Source organism: Lepidochelys kempii, chromosome 7, assembly GCF_965140265.1.
Source record: "Lepidochelys kempii isolate rLepKem1 chromosome 7, rLepKem1.hap2, whole genome shotgun sequence".
NCBI classification, from domain to species: Eukaryota; Metazoa; Chordata; order Testudines; family Cheloniidae; genus Lepidochelys; species Lepidochelys kempii.
Genome location: NC_133262.1, coordinates 54,648,652 through 54,671,776, shown reverse-complemented (window position 1 = coordinate 54,671,776; position 23,125 = coordinate 54,648,652). Strand labels below are relative to the sequence as shown.

Below are 23,125 nucleotides of genomic sequence, written 5' to 3'. Positions count from 1 at the left end.
TGAGGAAACAGGACCACTAGCAATAATTGTCACTACATCGTGGAATACACATGAGGAATATACACAAGACTGCAGAAAGCAAAATATAGTTCCAATTATTAAAAAAAGTTTAAGAATAATGAATGATCTGGGTAAAGAAGAAACCTGTGAAACTACTAAATTGCAAGTTAAAGTACTAAGAAAGCATTACAATGTATGTGTGACATGTGGAGGAATCTAGCCAGTTACAGCTACAGATTGATAAAACAGATCATGCCATACTGAACTGAATAGGCATTTTCAATATAGAAACAGGGTAGATCGGTGAGGGCAATTTGGGCGTATCGTTAAACTAGATTTCAGCAAAGCATTTGACAGCACTGCCCAAGCAGCACAGACACCGAAGAAGTATGGTCTGACTAGTATAGTAAGGAAGACTGACTAATAAGAGGCAATGAGTTATCAGTGTTACATCAGAATGGGGCAGAGACAAAATGGTATCCTGCAGGGGCCAGTATCCTTAAACATACATCAATACCATAATGAATATACATACATGCATCCAGGGCTCAAATCAGCAGTCTATACTAAGCTAAAATATACAGCAAGTACAGCAGGATAAACCAAAAATACAACTGTATCTGGACACCTTTGCCACTTGGCTGACCCAGCATGACCTGAAATGTAATGCAAAACAATGCAAGATACTTTGCAAAGATCACGTTAGTTCTAAACTAGAAACTCCAGAAACCAGTTATGAAGAGGAGGCTGGGTGTTATCACTGAACTGAAACCTTCAGGGCAATGCCATTCCAGAAAGGCTCTCTCCATCAGGACAGATTAGAAAAATTAAGTGCATAACCATATTTGCATGTTAAAAGGAACCACACAGACAAGAGACAAATTATTCACTCTGGAAATCAGGGTTAAAAACACAGAGTAATACTAGCAATTAAAGCTGAAAGTGATTAAGTTTATCTTGGACATTAGAGCCCATCTTGGCCATGAGGATGGACAGCAGAACAGTTTGAATCATACTTTCCTCATTAGGCAATCACTAGACATGTAAGGAAAGAAAGCTAAGAGTTCGTGTGCACCACAGAGCTAAATAGTGGGGGTTGGACTGGACTCTTTAATGAATTCATTAAAGATTATCTGATCCTGGTGCTTACCTCTGTGGGCTGATGGTTGGGTCTAGGACAGCCAGCCTCCAGAGAACCACCATCTCATCACACATGCTGGCACAGGCATGAGCAGCCACTTCCGACTGACCATTACTGCGGCCAGTGTGCCCGCTAGCACTGCTGTGGGATGCAGATGTTCGCACGCTGTACCACCAACCCGTTATCTGCAGAAGAAGATACATTCAATGCAGCTGTGCCCAAACATCCGATTCCCGAGTCCCACCCACCCCACATTTGCACAGGCTGGAGGACCTGAATTCTGGAAGTAAATCGTAAATGACAATCAGGAATAGTAAATTCTGTTGCTAGGCATGCAATGCCTTGTTTTTTTATTTCTTTCTAAATGAATTATGGGCATTAAAGCAGAGGCATACAAAGAAGGGACCCATAGAAACAGAGCTGGATGGAACCTCAGACAAGAATGAGAACAAGAGCAGAATGACTGGAGATAGGGAAAAGAGCTATAAAACATACTCTGCAGTACAATAGTGGCAAATCCAGCACACTGGTAGTGACTAAAGTTACCACCTCCTGGTTGCAGTTGAGTGACCTATGTGAAATGAATTTTGTAGGTTCAGTCTGGCTGTGAGAGAACAGATGCCTAGATAATATCCACTCTCACAAATGGTTCTCTTCTTAGCTACATCATCAGACAGAGCAAGGACTGAATGGGCATGGAGAGAGAAACCTTTGATTTTCCCCACTCCAACTAAGGTAGAGGTATATGATAGAGTAATGGGGGGAAAAGCATGCACTGAAGAAACCCATGGTTACACCTGCAATGTGGAGTGACAACCTCAGTGTCTAGGATTGTCAAAATGAACCTTTTCCCTACCACTAAATTCACACAAAAATTGTTATTATTGCTATTGTTAACAGATTTAAAGTAAAGGCTCAAAGCTTCCAAAAGCTATTTTCTACCAAATAACCAAAGTGTTTGAAATTCTGTCATCCAACCATATCCCTTAAAGTCAATACAAAAGTAATGGTCATAACAGATGGGACTTTGTTTTGGAAAAATCAACAGAGTAAACTGCACTGACTGGACAAAAGATGCACAGGCAAGAGATGACAAAAAGGATTTAAACCACATACCAGTGTTAACACAAATACACATATTTGACATCATCTTGGGGTGCAATGGAGTTGTGAGCATCACCTATCCAGCACCCAAAGTCTGACCACAGCAGCTCACTGAAGAGCAGTTCACTTTGGAGGGAATGTGCCTCTCCCACAATGCACAAAGACTCTAAATTTTTCCAAGCCATTAATTCTAACAGCATTGAACAGTCATCACCATTGACTGGTTCCCCAGTGGCTGATCTGCTTCCCCAGGAGGGACTGAATACCTGCTCATAGGTCAGACACTGGTCAGTCAGGATCTCCAGCAGAGGGGCTGCATTGCTGTCCCTTCTCTTGAACATCTCCCGAACAATAGAGAGCAGGTTCCAGATCCCCTCAGGCTCTCTCCCTCTCAGGGGACGCAGGAGACATGCCCACTCGGCAGCGGCTGGTGGCTCCGTGGAGGAGAGGTACATAGAGTTCACATCACTGAGAGAGTGAAAGGGGAAGGAGAACAGGAATGAAGACGACAGAGCACAGCAGCACAAAAATAGATTCTGGGCCATCAAATATTTCCATTTTGAGAGGGGCTTTGACAAATGTATGTCACTTAAGAGTAAGCATAACAGGAGTCAGACAGGAACAGGCAAGTTATATGTATACACATTGTGCACAGACTAAATGAGTGCTAGAGAGGGTTTTTATCTACTGAGACTCAACATTGCAACAGACATGCACAGACAGAGAACATTACCTGGAGAGTGACCCCACAATTAAGCATCCTTAGTTTCATGGCACGATGCTCACTTATACACCATACGTCCATGTAGAAGCAAAGGAGAGCACTCCCATGGACTCTGAGTCCATGTTCCGCAACCCTTTGTAGGCAGGAATACAGTCCTTACTCTGAAGATGACGCAGTTTACCTGAAGACAACAGGAGAGGGCCCACAGAATTTGTGAAGGGTTTTCTTTATGTTGTCACTTAAAGTAGATTCATCCAGGTACCAGGTGCTTTGGTCTGAGGCTGAGGGACCAGCAGTGGGATCTTGAGAAAGAACATACACAGTTTGCAGGTGTCGGAGAGATGCAGTCTACACCCCACAACCCAAGAAATTGCAGGCCACATATAAGCAAGGCGCCTTAACTTCATCCCATCCAGAAAGCAACAGTCTCAGAACTGTTCATGTGGCCTGGAAACATATTGCAGTCATTGCACAATGGGTTAATGGAAAGTATCTTCCACTGAAAATAGCCAAGCTGTGCAGTATCTAAAGATTCCACACCATGCCTTCTCATCAGTCTGCAGCACCAGCAGTTCCCTCCAGTAACTCTGTTTACACATATCCTTATACTTATCCCCTTTCCTTGTCTTCCCACAGCAATCTCAGGAGCAGTGTCCCAGTAATTTAGTAACATCACCCAACGGAGAAATATCTGCTCCCATCCTTGAGGCAGATAACAGAGAATCAAATCAGAGAAAAACTATCCAAATTACCTGGGGCTCCACACACTGTGTTGATGGCAGTGGACTGAGAAGACAGCAGCTCATCCAGTAGGCGCTGAGCAGTAGGAAGAATCTAAAACACAAGAGAAACATATTGAATGTGACTTGAAAGTAAATCTGCATGTCTTGCCTTGTCATAACAAACCAAGAAGCTACTCTGATTTTCATTATTGTTACTGAGGAACTGTTGGCTTGTCAGAGCAGTTTAAAAACACTTAAATCCAGGTTACCCTTTAGGGCTTGTCATAAATATAAAGGGAAGGGTAACCACTTTTCTGTATACAGTGCTATAAAATCCCTCCTGGCCAGAGGCAAAGTCCTTTCACCTGTAAAGGGTTAAGAAGCTCAGGTAACCCTGCTGACACCTGACCCAAAATGACCAATGAGGGGACAAGATACTTTCAAATCTGGAGGGCGGGGGAGGGGGAGGCTTTTGTCTGTCTGTGTGATACCTTTGCCGGGAACAGATCAAGGATGCAAATCAACTCCTGTAAAGTTAGTAAGTAACCTAGCTAGAAAATGTGTTAGGTTCTCTTTGTTCTGGCTTGTGAAATTTGCTGTGCTGGAGGAAATGTGTATTTCTGTTTTTGTGTCTTTTTGTAACTTAAGGTTTTGCCTCGAGGGATTCTCTGTGTTTTGAATCTGACTGCCTGTAAGATTATCTTCCATTCTGATCTTACAGAGTTGTTCTCTTATCTTTTTTTGTTCTTCTAATAAAGTTCTGTTTTTTAAGAATCTGACTGGGTTTTTTGGGTCTTAAAAATCCAAGGCTGGTTTGTGATCATCTTGTTTATTCTCAAGCCTCCCCAGGAAAGGGGTTGCAATGGCTTGGGGGGATATTTTGGGGAAATAGGAACTCCAAGTCGTCCTTTCCCTAGTTGTTTGTTAGATCACTTGGTGGTGGCAGCGTTTTATCTAATCCAAGGGCAAAGACTTCGTGCCTTCGGGAAGTTTTAACCTAAGCTGGTAGAAATAAGCTTGGGGGGGGTCTTTCATGCGGGTCCCTACATCCGTACCCTAGAGTTCAGAGTGGGGAGGGAACCCTGACAGGGCTCCTTTCCTAGTTTTCAACCCAGAGGTTCTTGCATGCTGGACACATGTAATAGCCCTTTCAAAAAACAGGAGAGTGGAGGGAACGCCATGCACTATTGCTGATACCATAGTATAACCCTAGTCATTCCACTTTTTCACCTTTCTTCTTAATGTAAACCTTTATGCAAAGTTTGCATCATAGAGTTTGCATCCTAACAGGTAAACCAAAGCAACACGGAAAGGAGTGGCTTATCAAACCTTCTGGGGGAGAATGGGAGACAGCAGTAAAATTCCAAGCTTCTCTTTTGAGTGGCTGCAGTTGAGAGGCCACCACCACCATTTTCTTGTACCCACTATATGTGTTTCCATTTCTTATCCCCAAGTCATTCCCTAAGAAGCTGAATAGCACTGTCTCCAGGTGATTTGGAGCTTTAAAACCTAGGTTTAGTCCAGCCTTCCTAGGAGCCACAATGCAGGGAGGAAGGCTGGCTTTCCTGATTTTCAAACTAGTATAGGGCTGCAGTTTTGGATCCATTTGCTACCAGGATTCATGCTCACAATGAGCACAATGGATTATGAAGATAGCTCAAACTTAAGAGTGATACAACAGAGGGTCAAAGACAGGCCTCCACTCTCAACATACCCCCACTTTGCACAGCAAAATGTTGGGGTAAACATGATCGTGTACCTGAGACTAAAGCATAAAACACTGCACATCCTCCTACATAGTAAGAAATTTGTGAATGATATGGGCCAATCTTCACTTATAAACAGACTGAAGGAAAACAATAACCACAACTGTTCAGTGGGGGCATTTCGTGTCTATGAGGCACCTGGAGAAACAGGCTAGGCATTAGGTGGCTCTTGCAGCTTTCCCATTACTATATTTTGCAAGATGTAGAGAGGTGAGAAATCACTTGCTAAGACAACCTCACACATTGAAGGCTGCAGCACTGAGGAATTGCAGCAGGAAGGGAATACTCACTACACGAAACAAGTGCCTGAGGGAGCAATGTCTCAGCCAAACGAACTTGTGTGCTTAATTGAAATAGGGAGACTGGGTTCCCCAGTGCAGGTAGCCCTCAGAAGGAGAACTGGGTAACAAGTTCCAAATGATTGACATCAGTGCTTTCTTTTTTCACAGCACAGACATTATCTCAAGAACTCCACCCGTTACATTCATGCGCCAGTGGACCACTTCCCCTCCACATTTGTGAGTGAATAGCTTCTCTGTGGCAATATTTCATCAACTGGAAATAAGTGGAAAAAGCCACCTCATGTGACACTCCAGCTCTCTGTGGACCACCAGTGGTTCACAGAACCAATGCTTTACATTGTATACACAAAGTCCTCACAAGCAGCCACACCCAAGACACCTTGATCCCCAACACTCTGAGGGCTGCGGGATGAGTTTGGGGCATTCCCTCCCTTATCAAAGGCCCTTTGGGAAGTGAAAATGATCCAAGATTATATTAAACAGATTAAGATAGATTTTCCAATAACGCCTAAAACTTTCCTGTTGGGCAACATCCGATCAGATCATCTGGTAAAATGGTAATAATTTAATCATCCAGCTGTTCTTGGGGTCACAGCGGGCATGCACTATTGAAGGAGATAATACACCTTCCCTTATACCAGCTCATTCATTGCTAAGGAACAACTGCCAGCAGCACTACTCGTGTTTCCGGATGCCTTTTTCTAATCACTGCCCAAATACCTAAATCCACAAAATCTGGAGGGGGCGAGAAAGGCTGGTTCTCTTACATACACCAGCAGGAAGAAATGTAACTGGTACTGGTTCACGGTCTATCTACAGCAAAGAGACAGTACCTGTATGTTATTGTCTTTACATTGATGTGATTGCTCTATTTTCTGCTCCTAAGCAGTTTAATACTTTTGGTGGTTGCAGTCTTACTTACATAGAACTTTAATAAGAACAATGAGTTACTAAAGGGGCTTTGTGCACATTTTAACAGTATCCTAACCCCTAGTGGAAATAAGCTGTGCACCCACTGTGCACTGAATGCACATAAATTCAAATAAATATAGAGGAAGCAGGGGGATTGAGTGGCTTAGGCCAGTGTTGCTCAACTTTTCCAGATTAGCAACCCCTTACTCTCAGTTCAAACTTTTCAAGACCTCCTTACATTTACTGTAAAAGTAAGAATAAAAAAAAAATATATCACCAACAACAAGCCTATATAATTTGTGCGTGTTTCAAGAGTCAGACAGATAACACTTGGCCTTGAAGGGTCAGGGTGTGTGGGGGAGTGAGATTTTCTTTGCCAACTGTGCTAAAATTTTCAACCCTTCTCAGCTCCTGACCCACTGGTTAAGAAACGCCAGCTTAAGTAAAAACCTTACATCTCATCCTCACTGGTTTGCATGCAGCCCAGGTTGGTAGAGACCAAAAGTTAGTATGATCCAATGACTGTTCAGCAGCCCGTCTGAAAGTACTGTGATATCCACATCATAAAGCCCATCATAGCTGTCCCTCTGCTTTGCAAGCCTCAGCAGAGATGGCAAGATTGAACAGCTCAGAGTCAGAAACTGAACTATCCTTTCACCCTTACAGGTGGGGTGGCCTCTTTAGATTAGGGTTGAAACACTGGTGAGGCATGGTGGGGAATCCTTCACTGCCGCTGGCCATGCTATATATGTTCTGTAGACAGTTCTCAGGACTGTCAAATCATGCTGCTTTCATCAGCACTAAATTCATACACAATAAAGTGGCAACCAAACACTGAATTGTACTTTGAACACTATGCCCTTCCCCCTTGTTAATTTCTTTTGTTTTGGCAGATGTATGATCTTCATAACCATGAGCTACACACCTGTTTATGCCCAGGTGATATCCAATTTCTTGAGATGACTAAGCATCACTCTCCTCTCCCCTTTTAGGGCACATTTCTAATCTTTTACTTGACAACAAATAACTATTAAACCATGTGGTAAACAACAAAAGAAAGCCTCCCCAGTTATTAGAAAGTGATCAGGAACAGTAATTGGCTGTTTGGGAAGGAAAACATTACACAGAGAGATCAAAGCAACCCAGAAGGATCTCAGTTTAACAGGGTTAGAATCATAGAATATCAGGGTTGGAAGGGACCCCAGAAGGTCATCTAGTCCAACCCCCTGCTCAAAGCAGGACCAATTCCCAGTTAAATCATCCCAGCCAGGGCTTTGTCAAGCCTGACCTTAAAAACCTCTAAGGAAGGAGATTCTACCACCTCCCTAGGTAACGCATTCCAGTGTTTCACCACCCTCTTAGTGAAAAAGTTTTTCCTAATATCCAATCTAAACCTCCCCCACTGCAACTTGAGAGTCAATGAGGGGATGACACAGAACGGGGATAGTAGGGAACAGGGGTAGAGTCTGATATGGAGTAGGAAGGGGTGCGATAAGGGGCGAAGACATTGCCAGAGTCCTGCACTTAGGACGGAAGAATCCAATGCACCGCTACAGACTAGGGACCGAATGGCTCGGCAGCAGTTCTGCAGAAAAGGACCTAGGGGTTACAGTGGATGAGAAGCTGGATATGAGTCAACTGCGTGCCCTTGTTGCCAAGAAGGTCAATGGCATTTTGGGATGTATAAGTAGGGGCATTGCCAGCAGACTGAGGGACGTGATCGTTCCCCTCTATTCAACACTGGTGAGGCCTCATCTGGAGTACTGTGTCCACTTTTGGGCCCCACGCTACAAGAAGGATGTGGAAAAATTAGAAAGAGTCCAGCGGAGGGCAACAAACATGATTAGGGGACTGGAACACATAACTTATGAGGAGAGGCTGAGGGAACTGGGGATGTTTAGTCTACAGAAGAGAAGAATGAGGGGGGATTTGATAGCTGCTTTCATCTACCTGAAAGGGGGTTCCAAAGAGGATGGCTCTAGACTGTTCTGAGTGGTAGCAGATGACAGAACAAGGAATAATGGTCTCAAGTTGCAGTGGGGGAGATTTAGGTTGGATATTAGGAAAAACTAGGAGGGTGGTGAAACACTGGAATGCGTTACCTAGGGAGGTGGTAATCTCCTTCCTTAGAAGTTTTTAAGGTCAGGCTTGACAAAGCCCTGGCTGGATGATTTAATTGGGGATCGGTCCTGCTTTGAGCAGGGGTTGGACTAGATGACCTCCTGAGGTCCCTTCCAACCCTGATATTCTATGATTCTATAGGATTGTCTCCACTTACCTGTTGTGGGAGTTCACTGATCAGGTACTGAGCAAATTTCTGTAGCTGATCTCTCTGCAGCCGAGACAAGGACTCTGAAACAGGTGCTCGCAAGCATACTGCAGATGCCTGGAGAGAGAAGAGAGGAGATGTAAGAGTACTACTGTCAACAAGGTCGGACAGAACTAAGCCCTGTCCAACCGATGACTGAATCAGTGCTAGTAACAGCCATGTTTAAGCACAGGTGTTTCTAGCAGGTTCGTAGCACAGGTTCCTGGCTCTATGTGAATATGGATTTTCCTTGTAATCATATAAGACAATATTGTAGCCTAAACTCAAACCATCTAGGACTTAGTTTTATACAACCTGTTTTTAAAAAAAGGATCCCTTGTCATGGAAATTCTGCTAACAGCTGGGAATAAGCTCTGTTGTTACTAGCAGTTCCACAAACACTGGCAAAGAATTCACAAACAAACCTCTAAAACAGGCCATTCTTTTTTAGCTTTTGGCAAAGGAAACAGCTCTGTGGATCACCACTCATTCCACTTACACTGTTAGATGCTTATTCATTCTAATGCTAAATTCAGTTTCACTTCATTACAGGCTTTTTAAGAAATAGATTAGAGACACAGCAAAAGCCAATTCCATAAATTCTTTCACAATCTCCCAGCAGAAGCCACCTAAATGTAAACTGGAATAAAGTGAGAGCATTTCAATGAGTAAGATAGCATTGACAATTGGTATAGTTCTGAATCTGGGTATGTCTGCATATAGCAATACCCTTTACATATAGCTTCCTTTTTGCACTCAGTATATGCAAACAACACGATGCTCTCAATAATAAGCAAAACCTTTCTGATGGAAGAGATGCTTGTTTGCTTTTGTCACATAGCCCTGGTCTACACTAGGAGTTGAGGTCAAATTTAGCAGTGTAAAATCGATTTAACCCTGCACCCGTCCACTTGACGAAGCCCTTTTTTCGACTTAAAGGGCTCTTAAAATCGATTTTCTTACTCCACCCTTGACAAGGGGATTAGCCCTGAAATCGGCCTTGCCGGGTCGAATTTGGGATACTGTGGATGCAATTAGAAGGTATTGGCCTCCGGGAGCTATGCCAGAGTGCTCCATTGTGACTGCTCTGGACAGCACTCTCAACTCAGAGGCACTGGCCAGGTAGACAGGAACTTTTGAATTTCAATTTCCTGTTTGGCCAACGTGGCAAGCGGCAGGTGAGTGCAGAGCTCATCAGCAGAGGTGACCATGCAGAGCTCATCAGCAGAGGTGACCATGATGGAGTCCCAGAATCGCAAAAGAGCTCCAGCGTGGACCGAACGGGAGGTACGGGATCTGATTGCTGTGTGGGGAGAGGAATCCGTGCTATCAGAACTCCATTCCAGTTTTCGAAATACCAAAACATTTGTCAAAATCTCCCAGGGCATGAAGGACAAAGGCTATAACAGGGACCCAAAGCAGTGCCGCGTGAAACTTAAGGAGCTGAGGCAAGCCTACCAGAAAAACAGAGAGGCAAATGGCTGCTCCAGGTCAGAGCCCCAAACATGCCGCTTCTATGATGAGCTGCATACCATTTTAGGGGTTCAGCCACCACCACCCCAGCCGTGTTGTTTGACTCCTTCAGTGGAGATGGAGGCAACGCGAAAGCAGGTTTTGGGGATGAAGAAGATGATGATGATGAGGTTGTAGATAGCTCACAGCAAGCAAGCGGAGATACCGGTTTTCCCGACAGCCAGGAACTGTTTCTCACCCTGGACCTGGACCCAGTACCCCCTGAACCCACCCAAGGCTGCCTCCTGGACCTGCCAGGGGGAGAAGGGACCTCTGGTGAATGTACCTTTTAAAATACTATACTTGGTTTAAAAGCAAGCATGTTTAATGATGCATTTGTGGCTCTCCTGGATATACTCCCAAAGCCTTTGCAAAAGGTTTCTGGGGAGGGCAGCCTTATTCCATCCACCATGGTAGGACACACTACCACTCCAGTCCAGTAGCACGTACTCGGGAATCATTGTAAAACAAAGCATTGCAGTGTATGTTTGCTGGCATTCAAACAACATCCGTTCTTTATCTCTCTGTGTTATCCTCAGGAGAGTGATATCATTCATGGTCACCTGGTTGAAATAGGGTGCTTTTCTTAAGGGGACATTCAGAGGTGCCCATTCCTGCTGGGCGGTTTGCCTGTGGCTGAACAGAAATGTTCCCTGCTGTTAGCCACGTAGAGGGGGGAGGGTTGAGGGGCTAGCCACGTGATGGGGTGGGGAGGCAAAATGCAACCTTGTAACGAAAGCACATGTGCTATGTATGTAATGTTAATAGCAAGGTTTACCATGAAAGAGTGTACCCATTGTTCTATAAAATGTGTCTTTTTAAATACCACTGTCCCTTTTTTTTTCTCCACCAGCTGCATGTGTTTCAAGAATCACAGGATCTTCTCCCTCCCAGAGGCTACTGAAGATCAGAAGGAGAAAAGAACGCACTCACATTTGAAATGTTCTCTGAGCTTATGCTGTCCTCCCACACTGACAGAGCACAGATGAATGTGTGGAGGCAGACAATGTCAGAGAGCAGGAAAGCACAAAATGACCGGGAGGAGAGGTGGAGGGCTGTGGAGAGGGTTGAAGCTGAAAGGTGGTGGCAGCGTGATGAGAGGAGGCAGGATTCAATGCTGAGGCTGCTGGAGGATCAAACTAATATGCTCCAGCATATGGGTGAGCTGCAGGAAAGGCAGATGGAGCACAGACTGCCGCTACAGCCCCTGTGTAACCAACTGACCTCCTCCCCAAGTTCCATAGCCTCCTCACCCAGACGCCCAAGCACGCGGTGCGGGGGCCTTCAGCCACTCCACCCCAGAGGATTGCCCAAGAAACAGAAGGCTAGCATTCAGTAAGTTTTAAAGTTTTAAATTGTTAAAGTGCTGTGTGGCCTTGTCCTTCCCTCCTCCACCACCCCTCCTGGCTACCTTGGCAGTTATCCCCCTATTTGTGTGATGAATGAATAAAGAATGCATGAATGTGAAGCAACAATGATTTTATTGCCTCTGAAAGTGGTGATCGAAGGGAGGAGGGGAGGGTGGTTAGCTTACAGGGAAGTAGAGTGAACCAAGAGGCGGGGGGTTTCATCAAGGAGAAACAAACAGAACTTTCACACCGTAGCCTGGCCAGTCATGAAACTGGTTTTCAAAGCTTCTCTGATGCGCACCACGCCCTCCTGTGCTCTTCTAACCGCCCTGGTGTCTGGCTGCACGTAACCAGCAGCCAGGCAATTTGCCTCAACCTCCCACCCCGCCATAAATGTCTCCCCCTTACTCTCATACATATTGTGGAGCGCACAGCAAGCAGTAATAACAATGGGAATATTGGTTTCGCTGAGGCCTAACTGAGTCAGTAAACTGCACCAGCGCGCTTTTAAATGTCCAAATGCACATTCTACCACCATTCTGCACTTGCTCAGCCTGTAGTTGAACAGCTCCTGACTACTGTCCAGGCTGCCTGTGTATGGCTTCATGAGCCATGGCATTAAGGGGTAGGCTGGGTCCCCAAGGATAACTATAGGCATTTCAACATCCCCAACAGTTATTTTCTGGTCTGGGAAGAAAGTCCCTTCCTGCAGCTTTTGAAACAGACCAGAGTTCCTGAAGATGAGAGCATCATGTACCTTTCCCGGCCATCCCACGTTGATGTTGGTGAAACGTCCCTTGTGATCCACCAGAGCTTGCAGCACTATTGAAAAGTACCCCTTGTGGTTTATGTACTCGCTGGCTTGGTGCTCCAGTGCCAGGATAGGGATATGGGTTCCGTCTATGGCCCCACCACAGTTAGGGAATCCCACTGCAGCAAAGCCATCCACTATAACCTGCACATTTCCCAGGGTCACTACCCTTGATATCAGCAGATCTTTGATTGCGTGAGCTACTTGCATCACAGCAGCCTCCACAGTAGATTTGCCCACTCCAAATTGATTCCCAACTGACCGGTAGCTGTCTGGCGTTGCAAGCTTCCACAGGGCTATCGCCACTCGCTTCTCAACTGTGAGGGCTGCTCTCATCTTGGTATTCTCTTGCTTCAGGGCAGGGGAAAGCAAGTCACAAAGTTCCATGAAAGTGCACTTTCGCATGCGAAAGTTTCGCAGCCACTGGGAATTGTCCCAGACTTGCAACACTATGTGGTCCCACCAGTCTGTGCTTGTTTCCCAGGCCCAGAATCGGTGTTCCACAGCATGAACCTGCCCCATTAGCACCATGATGCCCGCACTGCCAGGGCCCATGGTTTGAGAGAAGTCTGTGTCCATGTCCTCATCACTCTCGTCATTGCGCTGACGTCGCCTACTCGCCCGGTTTCGCTTTGCCAGGTTCTGGTGCTGCATATACTGCTGGCTAATGCGTGTGGTGTTTAACGTGCTCCTAATTGCCAAAGTGATCTGAGTGGGTTCCATGCTTGCCGTGGTATGGGGTCTGCATAGAAAAAAGGCACGGAACGATCATCCGCTGTTGCTCTGACGGAGCGAGGGGCGACTGACGACATGGCTTACAGGGTTGGCTTACAGGGAATTAAAATCAACAAAGGGGGTGGCTTTACATCAAGGAGAAACAAAAACAACTGTCACACAGAATGGCCCCCTCAAGGATTGAACTCAAAACCCTGGGTTTAGCAGGCCAATGCTCAACCCACCAAGCTATCCCTCCCTCTGGTATTTCAGGGAGGACTGAATCTCCATTAAAGTTTTCAAGGTGTCCCCGACAGACCTCACCAAAACGATTGTCGGCCGTTGATTTCACGGAGGGAGGGAGGGGGGAGCAAATGAATACAAAACAAATCTGGTCTATTTCTTGTTTTGATCCACTCCATCTATCTTTTACATCTTTGGCTGGCAGCAGACGGTGCAGTAGGACTGCAAGCCATCCACACCTCCTAGCTGCTCGGCAGAAGATGGTGCAATAGGACTGCTAGCCATCCTCACGTCTCCTGCCTGCTCACCATAAGATGGTACAATAGGACTGCCTGCAGGACTAAAGAGAATGACCCAGTCGAGTCACTCCTAAATTAGTCCCTGTGCCCATATCTGCCCAGGCGCTCCTGACTGACCTTACCGAGGCGGCCAGGAGCACCTCGGACACGATGAGGATGGTTTTCAGGCCTATTGCACTGTCTGCTGCCACAAGGCAACGGGTTGCTGCTGCTGTGTAGCAATGCAGTATCACGTCTGCCAGCACCCAGGAGACATACGGTGACAGTGAGCTGAGCGGGCTCCATGCTTGCCGTGGTATGGCGTCTGCACAGATAACTCAGGAAAAAAGGCGCGAAACGATTGTCTGCCGTTGCTTTCACAGAAGGAGGGAGGGAGGGAGGTCCTGATGACACGTACCCAGAACCACTCGCGACAATGTTTTTTGCCCCAACAGGCATTGGGATCTCAACCCCAGAATTCCAATGGGCAGCGGAGACTACAGGAACTGTGGGATAGCTACCCACAGTGCAACACTCCGGAAGTCGACGCTAGCCTCGGTACTGTGGAAGCACTCCACCGAGTTAATGCACTTAATGCACTTAGAGCATTTTCTGTGGGGACACACACAGTCGACTATATAAAAACGATTTCTAAAAAACCAACTTCTGTAAATGCGACCTAATTTTGTAGTGTTGGCATACGCATAGGGGGCTCCAAACCTTTTTCTGCCTAATGCTGTGAATCAGGAAAGCTGCTGCCTATTCTCAGCCTCCCACACCAACTTTTCAAAGGAGAAAACATTTGAGAGCAGAAATTGGGTTTAAAATACTCAGCTGCCACCTGGAGACTGAAGGCAGCAAGAATCAGTTTAAGCTCATGATGATTATCCATTGTGAAATACCACTGATAAACTATTAGAGAATTTCTCAACAGGTAATTAGCATCTCTTTATGTATTTAGAGGGCCTGGGATTGATTAAAAACCACTATGGACTGTAATTGCGCCATGGCAATGCAGAATCTACTTTTCCATTCCACAATCTATACTCAAATCCCTCCTTAAAATGTATTTCTGCAAAGCTTCTCAAAAACAATCCACTAAGCAGATAAATCTGCAACAAAAGACTAGACCCTCCACATGTATATTTTGTGTGTCTTAACATTATATTCTGCCCATTTTCAACTGGAGCACCTTGGGGCAAGGGGTACCTACCTCTTCATTATATTTGTGCATTGCTATGCACATGGCTGGCACTAATAAAAAATCAAGACTCTCACTTTGGGTGTCAGACTGGCAGGCAGCAGACTCCCTCTCGGCAGCACCGTCTGTTCAATGAGTGAGTGCATACGGAGACCAAGATTGACTGAAATGCAGCTCAGGATGATTGAACAGCACAACAGCTTTCAAATCCCAAGAAATCCCATGCTTACAAAGACTTCCAGCACAAGATTTACTCCACTGCTGACCCTTTGCAGATTGAAGGAAGAATACACAATCCTAGGGAACAATTAAATAGGGCAGAGTGGGATATCCTATCTAGTCACAGTGGGATGCACAGTATCAAAAGATATTCTGCAACTTTAGATTCAAACTGTGAATGCATAGGGCCTGCATTACCATACGAAGATTCCAGTCTCAAAAGCTGCATGACTCACAACTATCATGCCATTAGATAAGGAACTGTCAAGAATAACTTCACTGGAGAGAAGCAAGCAGGGTCATGTTATGGAGCTTTAAGCCCCTACATCATTACAGGAAGATACCTAGAGAATGACAGAATTGTATTTAAAGGCCTACATTGTGTATCCGGAAGAGACAGAGGGCCACGACATGGGCACACCACTTGGCCCCAGCTCCACAGGTACAGCTGCATGAGGTGATCCTGCATCGGTCAAACATCACGGCCACGTTGTATGCACCTTTTGGTGGCACCATCTGCGGAGGTACCACTGTGGCACTCAGGTGGAAACCTGTTGGAGAATAGGCCAAAGTTACTGTCCCCTGCGCATCAGTGTGTGACACTGTGCAGAATGCAAAGGAACACTTGTGCATGTGCACTTTAAAATTGTACTTTAATGTTAAACAGTAAAGTTCTTCTGATTATTAGAACAGCAATCACACTGGGACAGCAACTTGTTAAGTCTCCAGCACTGGGTTCTTCCCATTTGGCTGATGTCAGATGTATATCACATTTTAGCAGCAAGCCATCTACACCTTGCAAGAGATTAATCTATAGCCAAGGAAAAGCCAGGCAAGCTTGCACAAAAATTGTGGAACCTTGTTCAGCAGAGATGTTCAAGGCTGGACTACGTACCTGCATTAGGCATGGTTTAGGATGACTTAATTCAGTCCTGCTATATTGAAGATGAATGAGCTAGATGAACCCTAAGATGCTACTTCCAAACCAAATGATTCTAAGAAAAATCTTCTAACCAGATGAACTTTCAGAATGCTGAAATAAGTAAAATGGGGCAGCTCTCTGTTATGCATGAGCACCTATTAGCACTTTTGTCCACTACAGAAACCACCAACATTCAACAAGCCAGGAATTATTGCTCCAGAAGGAGTAAAGATAAGTCCACACCTCCTTGTGATTTTGTAGATATCTATTTTTATAACTTGTATTCTGTGGCACTAAAGCATCTTCTTCTATGAAACTAAAATAAATGGTAAATAGAAATTACAGTGACCCTTTTAAAAAGAAACCAATCTAATTATTCCATGAGAAAACATAGAAGGAATTCAATTACATATTTACTAGGGCTGTCAAGTGATTAAAAAAATTAATTACAATTAATCGCATTGTTAAACAAGAATAGAATACCATTTATTTAAATATTTTTGGATGTTTTCTACATTTTCAAATATATTGATTTCAATTACAACACAGAATATAAAAAGAACAGGAGTACTTGTGGCACCTTAGAGACTAACAAATTTATTAGAGCATAAGCTTTTGTGGGCGACAGCCCACTTCATCAGATGCATAGAATGGAACATATATATTATATATACACATATATCATACACGCATACAGATAAGTTGGAAGTTACCATACAAACTGAGAGAGGCCAATTAGTTAAGATGAGCTATTATCAGTAGGAAAAAAAACTTTTGTAGTGATAATCTAGATGGCCCATTTAGACAGTTGACAAGAAGGTGTGAGGCTACTTAACTTAAGGAAATAGATTCAATATGTGTAATGACCCAGCCACTCCCAGTGGCTATTCAAACCCAAGTTAATGGTATCTAGTTTGCATATTAATTCAAGCTCAGTAGTTTCGCGTTGGAGTCTGTTTTTGAAGCTTTTCTGTTGCAAAATTGCCACTCTTAAATCTTTTACTGAGTGACCAGTGAGGTTGAAGTGTTCTCCTACCGATTTTTGAATGTTATGATTCCTGATGCCAGATTTGTGTCCATTTAGTCTTTTGCGTAGAGACTATCCGGTTTGGCCAATGTACGTGGCAGAGGGGCATTGCTAGCACATGATGGCATATATCATATTGGTAGATGAGCAGGTGAACAAGCCCCTGATGGCGTGGTTAATGTGATTAGGTCCTATGATGGTGTCACTTGAATAAACATGTGGACAGAGTTGGCATCGGGCTTTGTTGCAAGGATAGGTTCCTGGATTAGTGGTTCTGCTGTGTGGTTGCTTGTGAGTATTTGCTTCAGGTTGGGGGGCTGTCTGTAAGCGAGGACTGGTCTGTCTCCCAAGATCTGAGAGAGTGAGGGATCATTTTTCAGGATAGGTTGTAAATCTTTGATGATGCGTTGGAGAGGTTTTAGTTGGGGGCTGAAGGTGACAGCTAGTGGCATTCTGTTATTTTCTTTGTTGGGCCTGTTCTGTAGTAGGTGACTTCTGGGTACTCTTCTGGCTCTGTCAATCTGTTTTTTCACTTCAGCAGGTGGGTATTGTAGTTGTAAGAATGCTTGATAGAGATCTTGTAGGTATTTGTCTCTGTCTGAGGGATTGGAGCAAATGCGGTTGTACCTTAGAGCTTGGCTGTAGACAAATAATCATGTGGTGTGTCCTAGATGGAAGCTGGCGGCATGTAGGTTTCCGGTATAGGGTGGTGTTTATGTGACCATCACCTATTAGCACAGTAGTGTCCAGGAAACGGACCGCTTGTGTGGATTGGTCTAGGCTGAGGTTGATGGTGGAATGGAAATTGTTGAAATCATGGTGGAATTCCTCAAGGACTTCTTTTCCAGGGGTCCAGATGATGAAGATGTCATCAATGTAGCGCAAGTAGAGATGGGGTGTTAGGGGATGAGAGCTGAGGAAGCGTTGTTCTAAGTCAGCCATAAAAATGTTAGCATACTGTGGGACCATGCGGGTACCCATAGCAGTGCCGCTGACTTGAAGGTATGCATTGTCCCCAAATGTGAAATAGTTATGGGTGAGGACAAAGTCACAAAGTTCAGCCACCAGGTTTGCCGTGACATTATCGGGGATACTGTTCCTGATAGCTTGTAGTCCATCTTTGTGTGGAATGTTGGTGTAAAGGGCTTCTACATCCATAGTGGCCAGGATGGTGTTATCAGGAAGATCACCGATGCATTGTAGTTTCCTCAGGAAGTCAGTGGTGTCTCGAAGACAGCTGGGAGTGCTGGTAGCATAGGGCTTGAGGAGACAGTCCACATAGCCAGACAATCCTGCTGCCAGGGTGCCAATGCCTGAGATGATGGGGCGTCCAGGATTCCCAGGTTTATGGATCTTGGGAAGCAGATAGAATACCCCTGGTCGGGGTTCTAGGCATGTGTCTGCATAGATCTGTTCCTATGCTTTTTCAGGGAGTTTCTTGAGCAGATGGTGTAGCTTCTTTTGGTAATCCTCAGTGGGATCAGAGGATAATGGCCTGCAGAATGTGGAGTTAGAGAGCTGCCTAGCAGTTTCTTGTTCATATTCCAACTTATTCATGATGATGACAGCACCTCCTTTGTCAGCCTTTTTGATTATGATGTCAGAGTTGCTCCTGAGGCTGTTGATGGCATTGTGTTCAGCACGGCTGAGGTTATGGGGCAAACGATGCTGCTTTTCCACAATTTCAGCCCGTGCACGTTGACGGAAGCAATCTACGTAGAAGTCCAGTCTCTTGTTTTGAGCTTCAGGAGGAGTCCAAGCAGAATCCTTCTTTTTGTAGTGTTGGTAGGAAGGATTCTGTGGGTTAGTATGTTGTTCAGAGGTGTGTTGGAAATATTCTTTGAGTTGGAGAATTAATATGTAAACTAGATACCATTAACTTGGGTTTGAATAGCCACTGGGAGTGGCTGGGTCATTACACATATTGAATCTATTTCCTTAAGTTAAGTAGCCTCACACCTTCTTGTCAACTGTCTAAATGGGCCATCTAGATTATCACTACAAAAGTTTTTTTCTCCTACTGATAATAGCTCATCTTAACTAATTGGCCTCTCTCAGTTTGTATGGTAACTTCCAACTTATCTGTATGTGTGTGTGATATATGTATATATAATATATGTTCCATTCTATGCATCCGATGAAGTGGACTGTAGCCCACAAAAGCTTATGCTCTAATAAATTTGTTAGTCTCTAAGGTGCCACAAGTACTCCTGTTCTTTTTGCAGATACAGACTAACACGGCTGCTACTCTGAAACCTGTCAGAATACAAAGTGTACAGTGCTCACTTTATATTTATTTTTTATTACAAATATTTGCACTGTAAAAAAGAGAGTAGTAGTATTTTTCAATTCACCTTATACAAGTACTGTAGTTGCAATCTCTTTATTGTGAAAGTGCAACTTACAAATGTAGATTTTTTTTAACATAACTTCAACTCAAAAATAAAACAATGTAAAACTTTAGCGCCTACAAGTCCACTCAGTCCTATTTCTTGTTCAGCCAATCACTCAGAAAAACAAGTGTGTTTATATTTGCAAGAGATAATGCTGCCCGCTTTGTGTTCAGAATGTCACCTGAAAGTGAGAACAGGCGTTCACATGGCACTGTGAACACAAATGGCACAGCTACCATGAGAACAGGTGTTCACATGGTGGCTGGTGTCGCAAGATATTTACATGCCAGATGCGCTGAAGATTCATATGTCCCTTCATGCTTCAACCACCATTCCAGAGGACATGCATCCATACTGATGATGGGTTCTGCTCAATTACAATCCAAAGCAGTGTGGACTGAAGCATGTTCATTTTCATCATCTGAGTCAGATGCCTCAAGCAGAAGGTTGATTTTCTTTTTTGGTGCTTCGGGTTCTGTAGTTTCCGCATTGGAGTCTTGCTCTTGTAAGACTTCTGAAAGCATGGTCCACACCTCGTCCCTCTCATATTTTGGAAGGTACTTCAGATTTTTAAGCCTTGGGTTGAGTGCTGTAGCTATCTTTAGAAATCTCACTTTGGTACCTTCTTTGCGTTTTGTCAAATCTGCAGTGAAAGAGTTCTTAAAAGAAACAACATGTGCCGAGTCATCATCCAAGACTGCTGTAACATGAGATATATGGCAGAATGTGGGTAAAACAGAACCAGAAACATACAATTCTCCCCTCCAAAGGAGTTCAGTCACAAATTTAATTAACGCATAATTTTTTTAATGAGTGTCATCAGCATGGAAGCATGTCCTCTGGAATGGTGGTTGAAGCATGAAGGGACGTATGAATGTTTAGCATATCCAGCACATAAATACCTTGCAATACTAGCTACAAAAATCCCATGCGGATGCCTGTACTCACTTTATGGTGACATTGTAAAAGAGAAGTAGGCAGCAGTATCTCCCATAAATGTAAACAACCTTGCTTTTCTTAGCAATTGGCTGAACAAGAAGTAGGACTGAGTGGACTGGTAGGTTCTAAAGTTTTACATTGTTTTGGTTTTGAGTGTAGTTATGTAACAAAAAAACCCCTATATTTGTAAACTGAACTTTCACAATAAAGAAATTGCACTACAGTACTTGTATGTGGTGAATTGAAGAATACGATTTCTTTTTTTTTTTTTATCATTTTAAGGTGCAAATATTTGTAATAAAAATAATATAAAGTGAGCATGGTACACTTCATATTCTGTGTTGTAATTGAAATCAATATATTTGAAAATGTAGAAAAACATCCAAAAATATTTAATAAATTTCAATTGGTATCCTATTGTTTAACAGTGAGATTAAAACTGCGATTAATTTTTTTGAGTTAATCACGTGATTTAACTGCGATTAATCAACAGCCCTAATATTTACATTCTCAGGCAGGATGGAAAAACCTCACTGACCCTTCAGGGATAGCTACTATATGCATACCCATTCTCTTCATAAGGCAACTTCCTCTACAAATACTGACAGGTTTCAGAGCAGCAGCCGTGTTAGTCTGTATTCGCAAAAAGAAAAGGAGTACTTGTGGCACCTTAGAGACTAACAAATTTATCTGAGCATAAGCTTTCGTGAACTGCAGCTCACTTCATCGGATGCATTCAGTGGAAAATATAGTGGGGAGATTTATATACATAGAGAACATGAAACAATGGGTGTTACCATACATACTGTAACCAGAGTGATCACTTAAGGTGAGCTATAACCAGCAGGAGAGCGGGAGGTGGGGGGGAGACACCTTTTGAAGGTGGGCCATTTCCAGCAGTTGACAAGAACGTCTGAGGAACAGTGGGGGGGGGCGGGGGAATAAACATGGGGAAATAGTTTTACTTTGTGTAATGACCCATCCACTCCCAGGCTCTATTCAAGCCTAAGTTAATTGTATACAGTTTGCAAATTAATTCCAATTCAGCAGTCTCTCGTTGGAGTCTGTTTTTGAAGTTTTTTTTGTTGAAGAATTGCAACTTTTAGGTCTGTAATCGAGTGACCAAAGAGATTGAAGTGTTCTCCAACTGGTTTTTGAATAATTCTTGACATCTGATTTGTGTCCATTTATTCTTTTACGTAGAGACTGTCCAGTTTGACCAATGTACATGGCAGAGGGGCACTGCTGGCGCATGGTGGCATATATCACATTGGTAGATGTGCAGCTGAACGAGCCTCTGATAGTGTAGCTGATGTGATTAGGCCCTATGATGGTGTCCCCTGAAGAGATATGTGGACACAGTTGGCAACGGGCTTTGTTGCAAGGATAGATTCCTGGGTTAGTGGTTCTGTTGTGTGGTTGCTGGTGAGTATTTGCTTCAGGTTGGGGGGCTGTCTGTAAGCAAGGACTGGCCTGTCTCCCAAGATCTGTGAGAGTGATGGGTCGTCCTTCAGGATAGGTTGTAGATCCTTGATGATGCGTTGGAGAGGTTTTAGTTGGGGGCTGAAGGTGATGGCTAGTGGCGTTCGGTTATTTTCTTCGTTGGGCCTGTTCTGTAGTAGGTGACTTCTGGGTACTCTTCTGGCTCTGTCAATCTGTTTCTTCACTTCAGGAGGTGGGTATTGTAGTTGTAAGAATGCTTGACAGAGATCTTGTTGGAGAACACTTCAATCTCTTTGGTCACTCGATTACAGACCTAAAAGTTGCAATTCTTCAACAAAAAAACTTCAAAAACAGACTCCAACAAGAGACTGCTGAATTGGAATTAAATTGCAAACTGGATACCATTAACTTAGGCTTGAATAGAGCCTGGGAGTGGATGGGTCGTTACACAAAGTAAAACTATTTCCCCATGTTTATTCCCCCACCCCCACCCCCACCGTTCCTCAGACGTTCTTGTCAACAGCTGGAAATGGCCCACCTTGATTATCACTATGAAAGGTTGTCTCCACCCCCCACCCGCCGCTCTCCTGTTGGTAATATCTCACCTTAAGAGATCACTCTCCTTACAGTGTGTATGGTAACACCCATTGTTTCATGTTCTCTATGTATATAAATCTCCCCACTATATTTTCCATTGAATGCATCCAATGAAGTGAGCTGTAGCTCATGAAAGCTTATGCTCAAATAAATTTGTTAGTCTCTAAGGTGCCACAAGTCCTCCTTTTCTTTCTACAAATACTGGTTACTCACTGAGACATTTTAAACGCCAGGAGCAGGAAAAGGCTAACAAAGTCCTTTTCAAATGTCTCATGAAGACCGCCGTCACCTGGGCATATCCCTTTTTAGCTATGAGTATCAGTCCCAAATCCTTTCATGTAGCCTCAATTAAATTCCTCAGACTTAGTATCTGTGCTCTTTTCTGCTGCACCACCTCCAAAATAATAATATTCAGCCTTGGAGACTCCGACACACTCACTGACCTGGGACGACAAAAAAAACGTATTTTTGCACAGGTATGTAAAACCATTCTCCCAG

At 44.1% G+C, this 23,125-nt stretch overlaps 1 protein-coding gene across 3 annotated transcripts in view; it reads right to left on the bottom strand.

The window, feature by feature from the left end:
• Positions 1-23,125, bottom strand: part of ZSWIM8 (zinc finger SWIM-type containing 8) — a 147,460-nt gene that overhangs the window by 43,760 nt on the left and 80,575 nt on the right. For all 3 annotated transcript variants that reach the window (XM_073352871.1, XM_073352872.1, XM_073352873.1), the window contains 6 exons: positions 15,685-15,857; positions 8,950-9,057; positions 3,722-3,803; positions 3,151-3,271; positions 2,512-2,713; positions 1,151-1,326 (listed from right to left, as the gene is read on the bottom strand). In XM_073352871.1, the coding sequence (XP_073208972.1) occupies positions 1,151-1,326; positions 2,512-2,713; positions 3,151-3,271; positions 3,722-3,803; positions 8,950-9,057; positions 15,685-15,857 (862 nt within the window). The remainder of the gene's footprint in view (positions 1-1,150; positions 1,327-2,511; positions 2,714-3,150; positions 3,272-3,721; positions 3,804-8,949; positions 9,058-15,684; positions 15,858-23,125) is intronic.